The 18,464-nt window shown below is 35.8% G+C and overlaps 1 protein-coding gene across 18 annotated transcripts in view; it reads right to left on the reverse strand.

The window, feature by feature from the left end:
* LOC107998865 (solute carrier organic anion transporter family member 3A1) overlaps positions 1–18,464 on the reverse strand; it is a 113,390-nt gene that overhangs the window by 75,684 nt on the left and 19,242 nt on the right. For 16 of the 18 annotated variants that reach the window (XM_062080813.1, XM_062080805.1, XM_062080812.1 and 13 more), the window contains exons 2-3: positions 3,100–3,421; positions 1,109–1,309 (exon numbers count right to left, since the gene is read on the reverse strand). In XM_062080813.1, coding sequence (XP_061936797.1) covers positions 1,109–1,309; positions 3,100–3,311 — 413 coding nt within the window. In that variant the 5' untranslated portion in view covers positions 3,312–3,421. Of the gene's footprint in view, positions 1–1,108; positions 1,310–3,099; positions 3,422–6,063; positions 6,229–17,520; positions 17,764–18,464 lie in introns of those variants that run through there. The other 2 variants (XM_062080806.1, XM_062080807.1) reach the window with 2 other exon arrangements.

Below are 18,464 nucleotides of genomic sequence, written 5' to 3' on the forward strand. Positions count from 1 at the left end.
GTCAAATACGTCATTTTTTTCATTTCAAAACAACCATGCTGCAATCGTTCGTTTATAATTTATGTATTTTCTTAGCATTAAAGATTTATATAATTTTTTTACACGTTCATATATTTATTAGTTAAGGCCGTTGCGAACAATGATCTTCCAAATAAACATACTTATCGCGTAATTTGCTTTAAAAATCGATTATGAAATTTTTATTAAAATTAGCAAAAATTTAAACTGCTATAATTCCGATAATAACGATTCCTGATCAACGGGTGAAACATCGTTAGAAGCGCGGGAGTTTACCCTTTAAAACGCTTTTTCATTTATTCCGTTATGACTTCCGGTTCCAAAGATATCGTCGTGTAAAGAAAAGGTAATTTTTAATCATTTGCCTCAAACTCGATTAAACTCGATCGAAATGAGGGAAAATTTGAATCGCTATAACTCCGAAGATAATGACTTCCGGCCAATGAACGAAACGTCGTTAGAAGCGTGGGATCTTGCCCTTTAAAACGCTCTTTTGTTTATCTCGATACGACTTCCGGTTCTCGAGATATCGTCGCGTAAAGAAAAGACTAATTTATTCTCCCCATTCTTGTCGTTTACTCGGATCTCTCTCTCTCGCACTCCTCCCACTGACCTATCCCAAATTCCAGGCAAGCGAAAGACGCGATTCCTGGAAAAACGTACGTATTTCCAAGAAAAAATGTAGGTCACTAGATAGCGCCACCATTCGTAATCTCTGTACCGTCTCAAATATTATAGAAACTCTGAATCCTTATATCTCGGCAACCAATTGAGATATCGGGATGAAACAAGAAGGAGCTTCAATGCCACGGTTTTCTCCATTTCCTGAGCAGGTTTCGATGGCAAAATTTATACGAAAAGTCGAACTATTGTGATACAAAGTATAGGGACATAACATATGTTTTACATAATAATGATATTAAATGAATATTCGAAATTCTTAATCCATTTAGAATACATGTTTACAACTTAAAAAGTTATCCCACGAATGTTATATTACATCAACACCCTGTACACATTCCTAGATAAGATTTAAAAAAAAAAAGAAAAGAAAAACTCGTCTCCTTTTGCGTGAATCCGCAATACTCACCTATGGTCCACGAGGCCAGAACTGGGATTTCTACTGTGACACCTGATGACGGTGTCATGAGTCAGTCTGCTACCGGTTGCTTGCAGTGGGTCTGTGGTCTCGTCGGTTCCCGTGGTCGCGCTCTCAGCGTACAGACCAGTCATAGCATACATGCTTTCGTTCCTTCGATGCCCAGCATGATAATTGCTACCAGATTCGGACCTGAAACGTTACCATAATCTCAAAATAATCCAGATTGTATCCCACCATGTTTCGAGTGGCGCACAAATTCCAACTTAATTGTTGTTTTATAGAGAAACATTCATCGATTGAGATTTGGATGAAATGAGAATTTTTGGATTTTTGTGTCAAAATAAATATCGATTCTTATTTAATTATCCACGATTCGATCGATCGTTGAATTCTGAAATCAAAGACACAGGATTTATTAAAATCATTAAATTTATCACGAGATTAAACTGGAGAGGAATAAACTGAATGGATTAAAAAATATTATATCATATTGCAAATTTTTAATAATCCATTATCAGTCTTTTTTTAAATTATTTATCAACAATTTTCCGCGGAAGAGACAGGAAGTCGCACGCAATTTATCGAACAAGAATAGAGAAGACAAACAGAATTCTGGAAGCCCCTGAACAACCTGTACTTATCTAAACATTACACGTAGGCCCCCTCGACTCGAAGCATCGTATTACCCTCTAACGTAATAAGAATCTTCCCTTCTGTTATTTGAATTTTTTCGCCCTCGCCAGAGAGAAGATCTCCGCGAAAATTGCATATCCAACGTCTACGGCATTCTCCCGATTTAAATATTAACAGAAGAGCTCCAAGATACGCACATGGTTAAGCTATCTTTTTCTCATCTGCTATCCTATTATCTTTTTCTATTTTTTTATTTTTAACGTAATTTTTAATGCAATTCTTTTAATGCAATTTTAATAATCAAGAGCTCGATAAAATGACCATTTTCTTTAATGATTCTCAAGAGAGTGGAAATATAAGGAAGATTCTGAAGAAGTGTAGATTTTTGTGATCTTAAGTTGTATTAAGTGTTCTGCAATGGAGCTATTTGTTTCTCATCTCGATTCTATTATCACGATTTTTACGATTATAATGAAATAAACTAACGTTGAAGAAAGAAAAGGGAAATATTTAGCGCAATATTTTAATGCTCCGTTTTTCGAGAAAATTGAGTTTGAAAACTTTACAGATTGGCGGGTGTTTAAGTTTCGATGGGAAAAGTAACGAAACTGATGATAAACCGATAAGCAAAGTAATAAAAGTGATAATAAAGAAACAATAACCTTTTCTCAGCGCTGGAGAAATTTAAATATTGATGGAAATCTCTATCGTTTAAAACGATCCAACAAACTTAAAACTTTTACTTTAACCATTCTAAAGAGATAACTTTAAACAATAATTGTTCAAAGAATTCAAATTGGATAATAATATTTTCATAGACTTTCATTTAATCTTTTAACGAAATACGAATGCTGATAAAATTCTTATTAAGATTTTCTTATTAAGAAATTGAAAACGAAAATTTTCAGAGAAAACAAAATTCCTATCATATTCTCCGATACAAACAATAAGATTCATAGACTCGTTTCAGAAAGATATTACAAAAGAAGAGAATGGAAAAGAAAAAGAATAAAGGCTCCTCACGTTTGAACAGAGGAGAGTAAAGGACTTTAAAACCTTATACATTGATTCCTCAAAAAGAAGTAGCAGACAAAACCTAAAAAATAATAGAAACAGTTTAATCTCGTGTGGCTCAAGTCACCGCAACTACACATGTTCTCTAAAAAAAGAAAGGGAAAAACCTCAGACAAAAATGAAAAGCAACAGAGATTGTTCCCTGGAAGAGCGACAAAAAGAATTCGAAAAGGGAGGAAAAGTCGGACATTTTGTGATAAGAGAAAGAGGAAATATTAAGAGGAAAGAGTTAATGGGTTCTCCAATCTAGGAGAAAAGGCGAAAAACATCACCTTTTGTGGCCGAAACCACCTCCGCTGCTCTCGTTCCTCTTGTGGCCACTCTCGGATCGTTTGTGGCCAAAGGCACTGGATATGCTCTCGGCACGTTTGTGACCGCTCTCGGAGCGTTTGTGGCCGATAAAGCCGCCGCCTGACTCGGTTCGTTTGTGGGTGAACATGCTCGAACTCGAGCCGTTCCTCTTGTGCCCGCTCGTGGACGCCATTTCTTCCTTCTCCTCCACCGCTTCTTCGCGTCCCTCGGCTTCCTTCCTACCAAAATCCTTGAATTACGGATCCACCGTCCACATTTTTCGCCGAGTGCTTCCGTGCTTGCCTGCAACAAACACCACAATCTCGATTTAGACGCTGCTCTCTTTAAATTGAACCTCCGCTCCCCCCATTTCTCGCGATTCTTCCCTATCGATCCCGACTTCCCTCGTCCTCAACTCTAAAGAACAACGTATCGATTCGATTTCGAGGTTTCTTCAGGGAGTCTTGAACCTCTAAGAAAGGAGTCGTGAACCTTCGCGCGGGTAATGTCGACACCGTTTCGTGCAATCGTACGATCAATTGACATCTCCGTATTCAACGGTTCAACGAACCTGCTTCTGGTAAGGTCAGGGCCGTTCAACAGCGCGAGGAACGAGGAACGTTGTCATCCTGCGTTACGAAGACAGAAGCGGGATAACTGTATTTGCTATTCTTTGCATCGTGGACAATGTCTACTTCTCAACGATAATTCTTCTCAACAAATTTGACTTGGGGATTTAAGGTGGTGACGGCAAAGGCGAGGCGTGATTATATCGCCATTTCAACCAAGTTGTTCATCTTGCTACGTGTCGAATTTATAATTTCTGATACAATATCTCACCATTTAGCCAATTTTTCTTTAATAATCTCGATCTTAACCTTTCTTATAAATCACGCTCTGTATCCAGCTAAAAAAAGAAAAAGAAAAAGTCGATGATGTTACCAACTATCACGATGCTTCAGGCTTCCCTTTAATTACGAAGATCCTCGAAGAAACTTCAACCTCGCCATTCATAAACTGACTTCGGTTTCGCCACACTAAGTGTCGAGTAATTCGGTTCTCGATTCGCCACGTGCGTCCATCCGCGACGCCGTCATTTCGTTGCACACGAAATCGTTTCTGTCGCAAGAGGGACGAGGACCGACCGATGAAAGTTTCGAATTAAACTTGCGCAATTAGGGTCGTTACGTAAACACACGACGGTTCGTTTCGTCGTGGCGGGAATTGATTAATTTGACGGCGATCCTCTTTCTTTCCCTCCAAAGTTTCTCAGGATTTCCACAACAATGAAACGTTGTTTTGGCTTAACGCAGGTTTGCATATCGCACTATTTATTGATCTATTTAGAATATAAAGTGTATGTGTATTCGAAGATGGAGCAAGATGGATGAAATTTCGTTCGCCATTTTTGGCACAACGCAAATTGTCAAAATTCGATTAAAACAAGATTGGATAGAGATATCGATCGTTTATTGGGATTATATTAATGATTAATGAGAGCTCTAATGTGGACTCGAAGTGTTCAAGTATAGCAGCAGTGGAACGATGAATAAATTTAATTTTATTCACTCGCAAAGACGATTAAAGAATCAAGGATTTTGAAAAAAAAATCAATTTCAAAGTGATCTACTCTGAGTTTAACATGCTAAGCATATGCAAATTTCAAACGTTTTTGCTTTGCGATTTCCCCAACGTTCGTGAATTTTGATTGTTAAAAAGTAGCAAGTAACGTTCATGTAGAGATTTTAAGAAACCGATAAAAAAAACTAGTAAGCAACGAAGTCGAGATTTGGATTATAAGTTTCCAAGTATTATTTCGTGAAATTAATACTATTATTTCTATGCTTCTAATACTTCGTTTAGCCATCGATAATTCTAAATCGATCCAACCAACCATCATTTCTACCCAAGCCAAAAATTAAACTAAAAAATCAAACATCAGAGAGATAACAATATATACATACATCTCTCTCCCTTACTCTCGGATAAAATATGGAAAAAATATCACACGATAAAATCAAATAAGCCTAATCACTGCCATTATTACCCGCCATAATCCCTCACGCCACTAAATTAAAAATACCCTGAAAATCGATCGATCGTTTTGCCAACGAGGTGAAAAACAAATTCCTCGAGCTAGGGGGCACCACCACCGCCGTGTCGAAAGTCGATCTCTGCACCCTCTTATTGCGAAGAAGACACGTAGGGGACACCATTTTCGCCACGTTTTTCCAGATTATCGACCGGCCACGCGGCCTTGATTTCGTTACCGATGAAAAATTAAGGCGTTGTATACCCGTCGGATAACGAATTCAAAGTCAGGGATACCGTCGTAATGATTCGCACAGTATAGCACGATGGCACGTGCGACTCAGAAACCATTTAATAATTTCGAGTTCCGAATTTCTTCAACCTTATTTTATCCATGGCGAATTTTTCTAAGAAAGAGACTTTTTCACACGTTATATCTTTTGTATTCATTTATATAATTATTTTGAATAATTTCAAGTAGTCAGTCACCTGAAATATTTTTTACACAAATTCTATTATTATTAGGATTTTATAATCGTTTTGAATGCTACTTGCAGATTTAAAAATATAAGTATTGTTTCTCGTTTTTGAACATGGACACGATTTTACATCATGTAAATATTATTGTTCGCAAAATCTACTTGCATTCTATCAAAATTACGAATCAATTCGTAACCATTAATGAAATCACATTTTCCTAGATATTGATTTAACAACTGTTAACAAGATAATTGTTAACAGTATGCGAGAAACGAGCTCAGGATTAAACTTCTCCTCTGATCAAATCTTCGTTACTGAACCATCGTTAGTCGGAAATCCAATTATACATCGTTGATCGCATTATATCTTGAGGTTGTACACCTCTCGTTCTCTTCTATCCCCAAATACCATTATGGAATTATGCAGTTATTTACCTATTATTTATGTACCAACAAATTCCTTTGACTCGTCATTCCTTATTTTTTAACATTATCATTATCGAATAACATTTTCATCAAGTATCCTCATTTTGATGATCTTCTTCTTGAAATTATATCACGACACAAAATATGATTAAGATTACGAATTTTCAAAATGAAAATCGAGATGAAATCACGGTGTCCTTCGATCCATGATCATTGATAAAAAAATCTGAAATAATAATAAAAGAAAAAAAAACGTAAGAGTTAGGAAGTAAAAGGGATGGTTTAAAAAGAAAAAGATACGAGAAGAATCGATATATTCGAGGATAAAAAAATTTCCAAGGTGCGAGAACCCGAGCGAAAACTCGGATAAAGCGTTCTCCATTCTGCTCGACCATTTCTCCCTTTCATCGAATTGTTAAAACACACACCGAGTGCAAATACATCACCGATCGCGGTGTGTTTGCATCTGTCAAAATATCGAAGCGAATAAAGCTGTTAGCACCGTTCTCTGTGCCTCTCATTTTAGAAAACACTTTCGAGCATGGACCGTGGAATCACCGTTATAAATTCGCGATCCCTCTTTTTATTATACCGTTCGACAACCTCTGGATTACCTTTTGAATGAATCTGTGGGGATTCGATGCTTTTCTATTTTCTAAACGTAGAAGAATTTTTGCTAAATAAAAAAAGAATCCAAGTTTTGTAAGAGTATTGTTTCGGATAATATTCTAATAACGCGTTTTCAATTTTACATAATTGGATATGTAAATTATAATAATTTTGTCGAGTACGAAGTATCGAGTTATAGATATAAAACAAATAATCGAGGCGTTTCGATAATTATTACGAAGAAAAGTGGATCGTTTCTTCGATTCTTTCACGTGTTTGAATGAAGTAAAAAAGTAGCACGTGAGTAAATATTTATGAATGATACTGTTATTCCATTTCATTCATGATTTCCTCGTAAACTTTTTTCTTTCTTTCTTTCTTTTTTCTCTCCTGTTTCTATTCCAATGCATACTGATACGCGAATGCACAATTTATTGTAACGCGTTACGCACTCGATGTATACATTTCCATTTCATTTTCCGTGCCGATGCATCATTTTCTTTTATATTTATCCAACATTATTCGTCAATCATCGAACAGTTATCCAACGAAAACACGATTAATACAAATGTCGACGTTTCTATTCCTTCGCAAATTTTTCTTTCGAAGTAATAAAAAAGGAATCGATGGATTCGATTATTTTCCTCTTCCTCAAAATTAATAACAATTCGATTAATTTGTGAATCAAGTTATCAAGCAGAAAATTTTATGAATTAAAAAACAAAAAATGGATATATCACGAATTTGATTATTTCGAGAGGTGGCAAATTTTTTTCCCCCCACTTTTTGGAGATAAAATTAGTCGAGTAGAACTCTAGTGGCGGGATTGCGAATACACGAGTGTTGACTTGTCTCGTCGTTCGCAAAAAAAAGCTATTGTTTGGCTTGTTAAGAGGGAAAAAATAAAAATTTTCCTCTCTGGAGAGGGGAAAAATCGGAGAAATTTGACACGGATGTCGGTACGAATCGTTTCGAACTGGTTCGAACTGGTTCGAATCTCACTGAACTTCGATTGTTGAACTTTTTTTTAAACTGACAGTCGTTTTTGAATTTGTTTCACGTTTGCACACTTTTTTTTTATTGTCAATGAAAAAATATTGCTGGTTGTTGTTCTTCTTCTTCCTATAAATATAAAAAGAATCCTTTTTGATTCGGTGGAAAAATTTTCTCTTGAGATACTTTTATATATACGATATTATTTTTTCAAAATGATCGAGTGAAAAGATAATTCAATAGAGATAGAAGAACACGCGTTTCAATTTTATCGAAGATGCCATTGTCATTTACAATTTACGTTGCAACAAATTAATTCTTGGAAAGTTTTTGATGCCAAAATGAACAATGATCAGTTGCCAGAAATCTACGAATACTACTATCTATTTTAAGTAAAAACGAGTTATATAATCAAAGTTTGATATCGCATGGTTTGTCAAAAATCATTTCAAATTATTATCACGTGAACATCGTTTTCTAAATAATATCAATAAATAAAGATAAACCAGCAAAAATCCTAAAAATTTACCACAAACTTTCTCCTAAACAATTTGCAAATTATCCAAGAAACAAGAGAAAGAACGAGAGAAAAAAAGGCGAAAATTTCGAATTGATAACAAAATAAATAATAATAAATAATAAATAATAAATCTAAAAAAAAAATATCATGATCAATCTTTGTTGCGAGAAATCAGAATAATCAGAACAGGCTCGCAACAACTTCTATTCAATATTGTTCGTCCAACAGCACGTTAATTGCAAATTACTCTCACGCCATGACTCGTGACCTAATAATCTTCTCTTGATCTTAGACCCTTGGAGGGTTCTTGCTGCGCACCGGAAGAAGAGCAATGAACTGTCGTGTACCGTTAAAGAATTAACTAAGCACCTTTCGTTATTTATCGTTCAATAGTTTATTTTTCACTGGAACAAAAATACCAATGAATTTATTAAGACACGAAATACGAAAAAAAGAATATACACAGCAATTTAATCTTTTATTGGTGCAAAATGATACAAATTATTCCAACAACGCGTACGAGATGATGAGTAGAAAAAGTACGATAGAAGACGTGTATATAAGAAACTTTTTATTACCTTGTGATTTAAAACCATGAATTTCGAAACACAATTTTTTTTCTACGCGAGAAGAGTTACAATTATACAATCCTTCTTTTTTATGGATCATAGATCTATCTAGTGATGATATTCGAAATTTATATCCTATATATTATCGTAAATTGCAAACAAAATTGGAATGGAAAAAATTTTTAAATATCAAATTTGACAAATTTGAAAATCGAAAGAATGATACATCTCACAAGTGTCTTTTTCTCGGACATATCTTCGCATCACGAAACACACAAATATTTGATCGCATTGCATCGTGACCTTGCGTCGTGTTCACGCGATTTCTTCGTCGCGAGTACTCCATTAGTGGTTATATAAATTCTTTTTTATACGTACGAAGACTACAGAAATAACAAAAACATGACATTTTCCGACTCCTACGCACGAGAACAAATTTAAAATTGATCAAGACATTTGCTTGTGATTCGTTATGCCTTGTAACTCGTCGAGTTTTCTTAACTTTAACAACACATTAACTCAATTGGATCGATAAAAATAGATTAATTGGATCGAGTGGATTTTTTTAAACGAAACCAAAACTCTTTCCTTTGATTCTGAAGATCACATAATCGGAGAAACGAATTTTAAATAAATCTCTTCATAAATTTCCGTGTGAGAAATCTTTCAAAAATAATAATATTATTATTTTTTAAAGTGTCTTAATCGAGTCTCAAAACAACAAAGAATAACGGACAATAATTGAAGAAGAACTGGAAGAAAGTAGATAGTTTACAAGATAAACCGAAAACAGCATAAAATTTCAAAATAACAAGCCTATTTATAGATTTGGTTTCGCTTACAAAAAACATTTTTCAGCAACACAAGAGTCTTTAATAATAGCAAGAAACAAGACTATATTACAAGTTATCTGTAACAAGATTGTGTAATATCTTGCATCACGTGTGATGCACCGAACGTGGCAGGAATGAGCATCGTATATCACACGATGCACGAGACCAACATCGTGTTACTAAACACTGCTTATATATTTCTATATCTTGTGCAATCATTAAGAAACCTTTAAATATTATCCTCCCTTCCCTTTTCAAATTCCTCCAAACAAACCAGCCAGCCTAAAGTTACATTCTCTCCCACTTTTCCCTTATTCCACAAAAAATAATTTAACCCTCGAAGAATCCTTCTCCCGAAAACCCATTCGTGAATACCTCGATTCCTTCGATAAAAACTCGTTAATTACGGGAAAATATTTGCATAGTTTATCGCGTTTAATATCGGCCACAAACAAGGTATACCCAATCACTTCTCTAACCCAGTTCCCAGCCGGAAACCACGTCGATCCATTACTCCCGCGCGAGTCGGCCACCGGTCTCTCCTCAATCGTTTCCTCTCCTCCCCTCACTGAAACGAAACGCCTGGAGCGAGAAGTTGAAATGCACATATACGTACATTGGCTGGGGGGATGAAACGCTGACCTAGTGGCCAACCCATCGCCACCCGGTTTTCCAAGACCTTCCGACACGCGAGGGCCCATTCGTTCCCTCGGCACACGTGAGGATGGATGGAAGGATGGCGAGCGGCACGGAGCCGTACCAGAGCGCGATAGAGGCGTCGCGGCGATATCGCGCTTTCCAACGATCGATACCTCGCGTGCAATCGGCCCACCCGATATACGCGCCGATTGGGGGGACAACCGCGACCTTTCCTCGCGATTCAACTCTCAGGGCGATTAAAGCGGGGTCATTATTTCGTGGATCGATGAAGCTTCTCTTTTTCTTCCCTTGGACGAAGTACGCGAAGAGTGGAAGCTTTTTTTCCTCTTCCAGTATCAGTCGAAATGGGATGGTTCTTGGAATAAGATCTTGATTGTCAGGGAGAGTGAAGAAGTATAAATTCGAATAACGAGTCATAAAGTTGATTATTATATAATCGAGATCATAAATTTCACGATTAATTCGATCCACGAGAGGCGAAAAGAGAAGTAAAAAAAGAAAAGGGGATGAATTCGTGTCGAATACAGGTTGTCACCGGCCGATTCACCGGTGTCCGCCCATCTTCGTGACGGTGGATTGTTTGTCGGGTGAAACGGCAAAAACGCTCCACCGCCATCACCAGCTTCGGCTGGTTACGCCACGAGGTCTAGAACGATCGAGGAATGATCGTGGATTAGGGCCATTTCGATGCCCATTCGAAATTTCGCCTCTTCTTTTGCTTTGATGAATTTGCAAATTATTGGATCGACTCTAGATCCTGGAAATTAGGAATCTTGAATACGATTGGAATTTTCATAAGGCTAACTCGTATCCAAGACACCAAGCGAGAAACAGAGCCGAATATCTGAAGGAATTTGGCAATTTTTATATTGAATGATCGTTCGTTTATTTGTTGGAATACGTATTTCCTTTATCCTCTTCTTGCGTTTTACAACGATGTTAAAAATAATAATTTCGACAAATTTTCGCACCCATTTTAAACGTATCTCCATTCCACCTTTATCATAGAAGGTAAAAAAGTTAAAAGAGAGAAAATTTACAGCAGGGTCACCCATTTGGCCGCGGAGAATCCGATGCTTGCTCCCGCGAATCCCGACTAAAAGCACGATTTCAGAATAAAAAGTAAAAACTATATATTCCACGACCTACATATCGTTATTTACCGCATCTCCTGCGGCCCTGATCCAAGCAAAAAAGCTGTACCTGTACTCGTCGACGACGATCGAGAAAGAGAATAAAATATTCAACCGCTCGCTTCCGCCGATACATCGAGAGGCGATTAAATTTGTCGAAAGTTCGATCCATGCGGTGTTCATTCGCGTTCCCTTTGCACGTAATTAAATAAAAAAAAATATATTCTCTTTATTTTAACACAATATCTTCTTCTTCTCGAAAAAGATAAATAAAAAAGACATTCTTAATCGTGAAAAGAGAATTTGTTTAAATCTTCTTTATTTCATTATTTAATTCGAATATCTGTGAGAATGTTACTCGCGTGTTTCATCGACGAAAAACATTGGAAAAGTTGCATGTAAAACATGCACTTAAACTTTTACACGTGTATACGTGAAAAGAGAGAATTTAGTGTGAATGTTTATTGGAGTTTCGAATGTTAGATATACGTGAATGAGTCGAGGATTTGCAGGTGTTAAAATATATTGTTATGTATTGCCAGATGTACTAGAGATAATTGTTGAATAGAAGTTTCCTCGAGTTGTATTCCGAGTTGTTTCGTCGTATCCCATTCCGAAACATAATTATAGCTTTTTTCAAACTTGAAATTATTTTATAATTTACCTTCTTTTTTCGAAGATGATGAAAAATCCGATCACACGACACGTTAATAGAACCAAATCCCAATCTCGTGACCACCGAGTTTTAATTGCTTCGATCCCGAAAGAAAACTTCTCTAATTATCCTGTCTTTCAACATCCTTAAAAATAATTCTTCCTACAAAGAGAAAACATCGAGTTACCTGTCAATAAACTAAAAACCTAACTAAATATATTTAAAATATATACACATGTACAATCTTCAGCAATTCTAACATCAAAAGAAAATCCTGATTTACTCCATTTTTAATTCAAACTAAAGTAAAATATCTAAGAAGTTAATGAGTTATTTAATAAGGATAGTCCAGAATTAATTAATAAAAATTTCCCTGATTCCTTCTTAACAACCGCCAATAAAACTCATCTCGCGTGTCGAACTCCTATATAATTACATAAACTAATCACTTATTCCAACATCAAAAGAAAATCCTAATTCCTTCTAACTTTAATTTAAAGATATCTAGAGTTATTTAATAAGGATAATCTATATTTATTAATTAATCCCCGATTCCTTCTTAATAATAAAATTCATCTGTGCGTCGATGGACACCCGGTACATAGCTGGAAACTTTTGGCACCGCGATAATATACCGTTATACCGGCCACTGCAGAAAAATATAATGCGACGTCCCTACCGCTTTACATAAATCATATACCTGTGCGCAGGTATGCATCGAAACAAATGCAACACCCAGGTCACCGGTCATATTGTCTCGCGCGATAAATCACCATGATTGCAAGTATGCGATTCGAACGTTGTTAACGAGCTAAAATAAAATAGCCATGATGGAAATTTCATGCTACATCTACCATTGAACACGAGAGATTTTCTGTAAACGGTTCAGTATTTTGAATTAAAGTTATCTTGAACGTGGGATCACAGTTGGAAAAGGACCTGAATATAGTCTCTAGGAACGGTGTACAGATGTGAATTGGGATTCAGGCATTGATTCGAGTGATGGGTTTAAGTTCATCGCGAAACTGAAACATCCAATATTGTTTGAACTATTCATTTATTAAACCCATCGCTGGAACGATGTTCACAACAAAGTGAATACGAGATAATCTGTTCGCGATTCGAGGAAAAATCCATAACTGACTATGTTTCGTATAGAGAATAAGTGACTAGCCTCGATCGTATACGAGTGATTTTCGTTGGAGCCATGCGTGACTTGGGTTGTGTGCACGGTTTTTTCTGTGGAAGAGTTCGAAGGTTCGAGGAAAAGGGTGGATGCAAGGGTTGATGAGGGGCAATTGGATATTTGGAGGCGTTGATTTCGGTGAATGAAAATTGCGGAGTGGAAAAGAGAAAGCTTTGAAGAAGAGGATTTCGATTCTTGGTATACGCTTATGTTCACAAGTCATGGAATATCGAGAAATTATTTGAAATTGATCCTTTTGATCAAAGGAAATTTTAATAATAAATTTTATTTTTTAGATACGCGAAATATATATTTTCGGTTAGTTTTATCAGTTCTCAAGAGAAAACTACGAAAAATATATTTATATATTTCTTTTATCGCGTTTATCCATTTTACCTTTCTAGTATTGTAGAAATTCTACTTGAATAAATACTTTTTTCGATCATTGTATTCGTAATTACAATTTTATTTATACGAGCATGTACCAACAAAAATATTTCATGACTTGTAAACACGAGTGTACGTTAAATAGGGGTGAATGGAACTTTTCGTGCGTTCAACCCTTTCAGACGACTGGCAAACGAATTTGCTGAAAATAATAGGTAGAAACGTGCGTTTTATTCCAAGGATTTGCAAATAAACGCAAATAACCCTTGCCAATTTCTATCAATTTCGCGCAACGACAGATTGATTTCCATTTTAATTAAAATTCAAATAATTTTAGTTATATATAAATTACTTAGAAATAAAATAACTAAAAAACTATTAGCAATATCAACAAAATTACCCAACTAATAAACCGAGAAGACTTTCACGCAATATACGAGATTACGAGCTAAGAACTAATTTAAATAATTGAATTTGATGACACACGATCGAAACAATTTTTTTTAATTATACACAAACACGCTGCAAACAAAGTCGAACAATTAGAACAAGTCGTTCACAAACAAGTTTCATCCAATTTCCCTTGACACGCCGCTAATTCCATCGGATAATCTCGTTAAAGCACTTTTAACGCATCGTTTCATCTAATACGCGCGTGATCCGACCAACATTTGATTACCCAAATCTACCAAACATTTATGGACCCGCGTTAAAGCAACAATCGAATATCCTTTTACGATCGTTCCTCAAATTTATTAATCGTTCCGCGATTAATTTATCCTCTGACCTCTTCATTTTTATTATCGAATAACGGCTATAATCTTAGATTTATTCCTTAATCCTTCGCAATCGATCCAAACAAACTTCATTCTCTCCATTTCTCATTTTCAATTCATCGACCGTATCGCTTATAATCGATTCGTTTCCCATTTTGTTCGTTATTCCTTATAATACGGAGATAAAATCGGCAAAAGGATGTAGCCCCGGAATTAATCGCGCAAGATCTATCAATGGAGCGACAGTTTTTCATTAAATCGTTATATATTTATAGTTTCAATCAATCAATAACCCGACTAAACTGTATTTTTCAAAGTTATCCAAATGAGGACCTTTTCGTCCTCATTTTTCCATCGACCTCTTCGCTTTCCTCGAAAAACAATCGAACCAAACCTCGATGAACGGCTCTTTCATTTAATTCTGATCCAAAAATTTAATTTTCTATATTTCCATCAAGAAAAAAATAATAATTCCACACTAAGAATCACTGTTCCACGATGAATCAGTCGCATACCGTGTCTTCAACCGTTATCGAGTCGCTCCATTCGGGATGGCAAACGTCGAGTAAACGACCCGTTTGACACGGCTCCAAATACAAAATCGTTCCCTCGAAGAAATATCCTCGTCTATCGCGAGAAATCTCTTCATTAGAAAAAAAAAAACGCCGCTAATTCGAAACACACGCGACGAACGAGAGCAGAGACTCGAGCTTCCCATTGATTTACACTCCTTCGAGACACTTTAAACCTCTGTGGAGAAGCTGCTTGATTAATTGATACGCGTTTTCTTGCTCTCTGCTTCGAGCGAGATAGCCTTCTCCAACGAGTGGTTAAGCAAAACCAGAAGAATTCCACGATCAAATTAATAAGATCGTTTAAACTGTTTTTCTGTAATCTAGTTTGAATGAGACCAGAGTTTAAAGCGGTCGATTTCTAGATGACATCGTTGGATGAATTTTTGGAAAATGTAATTCTTCGTTATGTTAATTCGCACAATTCTCTATCTCGAGTAATAAATAATTCACCCTCGCGAATTTATTTAACCTGGGTGTCGAGCCAAGCTGCTCGCTACGAAATGAGAGCAGAGAGGTCTGTAAAATTAACATTGGAGCTCTGCTGGCTAGGATCTTAGAGGCTGGAGAATGAGCGCCAATCAGCTGTATGGAATATAAGAGATCGAGTTCAGAGAGATTCGTAATCGTCGAGGAAACTCGAGGCTGGTAAGAAATCGTGGGTAGAATAATGGGGTCACGTGCATGAAACGTTTCTAGATGGATCGCCAATTCTGTGTAAATATAGAACTTTAACTTCTTGGGGTGGTTAAAAACCACTAGGACGACTTTTTGAAAAAATTGGGCATACGTAGATGGAGATTGCGTTATTATTTGAATAATAATATTCAACAATCTATTACGTGGACTTTATTTTAATAAAGATGGCTTCTTTATCAGCCACTTAAGCTTATCGTTAAATTTTATTTAAATATGCAGATGAGGGCCGTATCTTCTCTGTTAATATTTAATTTTATATTGTTACGATATGATGTTTAACTTATTCTGCAGTATAAGTTAAATTTAAAATTATAATCCAACTTTAAAAAAACATATATCAGCACATATTATAAAACAATAAGTCTCGAAAAGACTATTGCATGTACAAATGGAAGAAAGATCAAAACTTGATCTCCTCGATCGATTTTATCCATTTCGATATCCCTTTGGTTCAATCTTCACATCAAAATCTGATTTCAAACAGGTTTCCAAGATGGCTCCCTTAATTTTCTCACGGAACAAGCTGCTTGCTAACCCCGTTACTGTACATAAAATATTACGTTTATTCAGGGAATCGAGTTAAAAATAGAGCTGGGTGTATCGTTCTTTTAAATCGCTCTTTTCGAGAGCTGTTGTGCAAAGTACTTCTCGAGAGAAGTATTGACGTAATCGAATTGGCAAGACGAGCATCGACGAACTCGAAAGTCGAGAGATCCGACATTGTTAAATGAAGCATCGCTAATTCTTCTTAGTTTGTGACTACGATATTTCCAAACATTTCTATTTATTTCTTTCAAGTTCGCGTTGAGTCGGTTAGAATATTGCAAGAACTCGCTCGAATATGTGAATTATGCAAATTAGAACTTGTTTACTTTTTGCTCGATGTCGACTGTCTTCCCCTGCTTGCAACATTCCATTTCCTCGAGAGATTCATCGCAGAGTGAATTTTTAGATGTAAATCTTGCCAGACATCAAAACGATATTTTAAAGCATTATTTCGATCTACGAAACGGAGAACGAGGAAGATTAATTCGAACGATTTGTGAAAGATTTTGATAAAATGGCAATGCTTTCGGCCGAGCTTCGTTTTACGGAATAATTTATCTTATTTACCTTCGTTTCATCGAGCAACAAAATTTATATTTATTATCTTGGACTTGGAACTTGCCTCGCCAAGAAGAAAAGATGCACGTGTATTCAAAAAAGAAAAGAATAAAAAATTCACTCATTGAAAAATAAATATTTTTCGTAGTACTACCTTGCTAATTGTTGGAATATATCATAAGAAGATTAAATAAAATGTTAATTTTTTCAAGAATGAAAAGGAAGAAAAAGAATGTAATTAGTGCGCAACCACTGTAAATACGATATGAGCAATACGAGAGAGAATTTCAAGAAAGAAAAATATATTCCCAAGAGTAGCATCCAAGAGCGAAGTTTCATTCCATCTTTTGTTTCCATTTTTACATTTAAGAAATAAACTTTTCCATAGCAATCCGTCCAGGAACTAAAAAGAGACGCGAAGAAGACGATGATAAGTATTCAACAACTGTGAATAAAATACGAATAGAACAAGAAGAAACATCGTTTCTTCTAAAAGTGCTTTAGATACATTTCGAACAACTATATTATTCTATTATAATTAATAACCACATTTTTCTCGATGCAAAAAAAGAAAAAAACAAAGCAAGATTTCCATCTTTCTTCCTCAACTTTTCGACGTTGAGAGAAACTAGATTTTCCATCAGACACGGATATCCGTGATCTAGGCACGGGAAACAAAGCCACACAACGAGAATCGTGGGCAGGATAATGAGGGCACAGGTACGTACGCGACAAAAGAACCGTTCGACCGCGTGTGTTAACACCTTTACCTCCTCTCGACACCGTTCTCCTCCATCCGCCTTCGACCTCTGGCCAACGTAAGCGGATTAGAGATCTCGCCTGTGCACGGGAAAACAGGCATAATTCCGTCTGTTCGAATCAGACGTGCAACGTTTCCATAACCGTTCGAATATTCCTTTTCGATTTCTCTCGTGATTTCGTTCTTTTCGTATCTTCTGATTGGGCTCGAGGATTTGGTTTGCGTGGATATCGTTTGATCCCGACCGTTTGATCTATCGACAAAGAAAGGTTCAGGTTAGTGTAAAATGATATGGTTGACTTGGATAGATTTTACTAAGGGTTGCAAGGAACGAGGAATTATACGATAGTTTTGTATTTAATTCCTAATGAAGATGAGAAAGATGAGAAATTCATCCTGGAAAAACTATTGATACTTTTTTTTATTTTTTTGAGAGGGGATTATATCCAGTAATAAATTAACTTATCGTTAAATATCTCTTTTGTTAGTCAACATTGAATACATAGTCAATGTCTATATTTATTAATGAATCAGTCATTTTTTAATGAAGATAATTACAATGTAAACAAGATAAGCTATTTAAACACTTGTCAAAAAGGGAAGAAAGAAAAGAAATTTGGAAGAAGGAAGAGAGATATTTTAAGAATCGATAAATTCTTTTAACATTTCAATAAATTTCATTTTTAGAAAAAACGAATCTGTATAAAGTATTTTTGTTCTAAGGTCACGATCCAAATGTCCTCCACCAATTTTTATCACCTTGAGACACGTTGTTAAATACTTTCAACTCAACGGAGATACGTATCTTTATTTTATAACCAATATAAAAAAAGCATTCCAAGGATGATCATCATACAACTGTTTCATTTATCTCCCATTTCCTTGGTACCATGATTAAAAAATACACGATAAATGCATTCAACAAATAAAATTGCATAGAATCATGTTCTTAAT

Source organism: Apis cerana, linkage group LG10, assembly GCF_029169275.1.
Source record: "Apis cerana isolate GH-2021 linkage group LG10, AcerK_1.0, whole genome shotgun sequence".
NCBI classification, from domain to species: Eukaryota; Metazoa; Arthropoda; class Insecta; order Hymenoptera; family Apidae; genus Apis; species Apis cerana.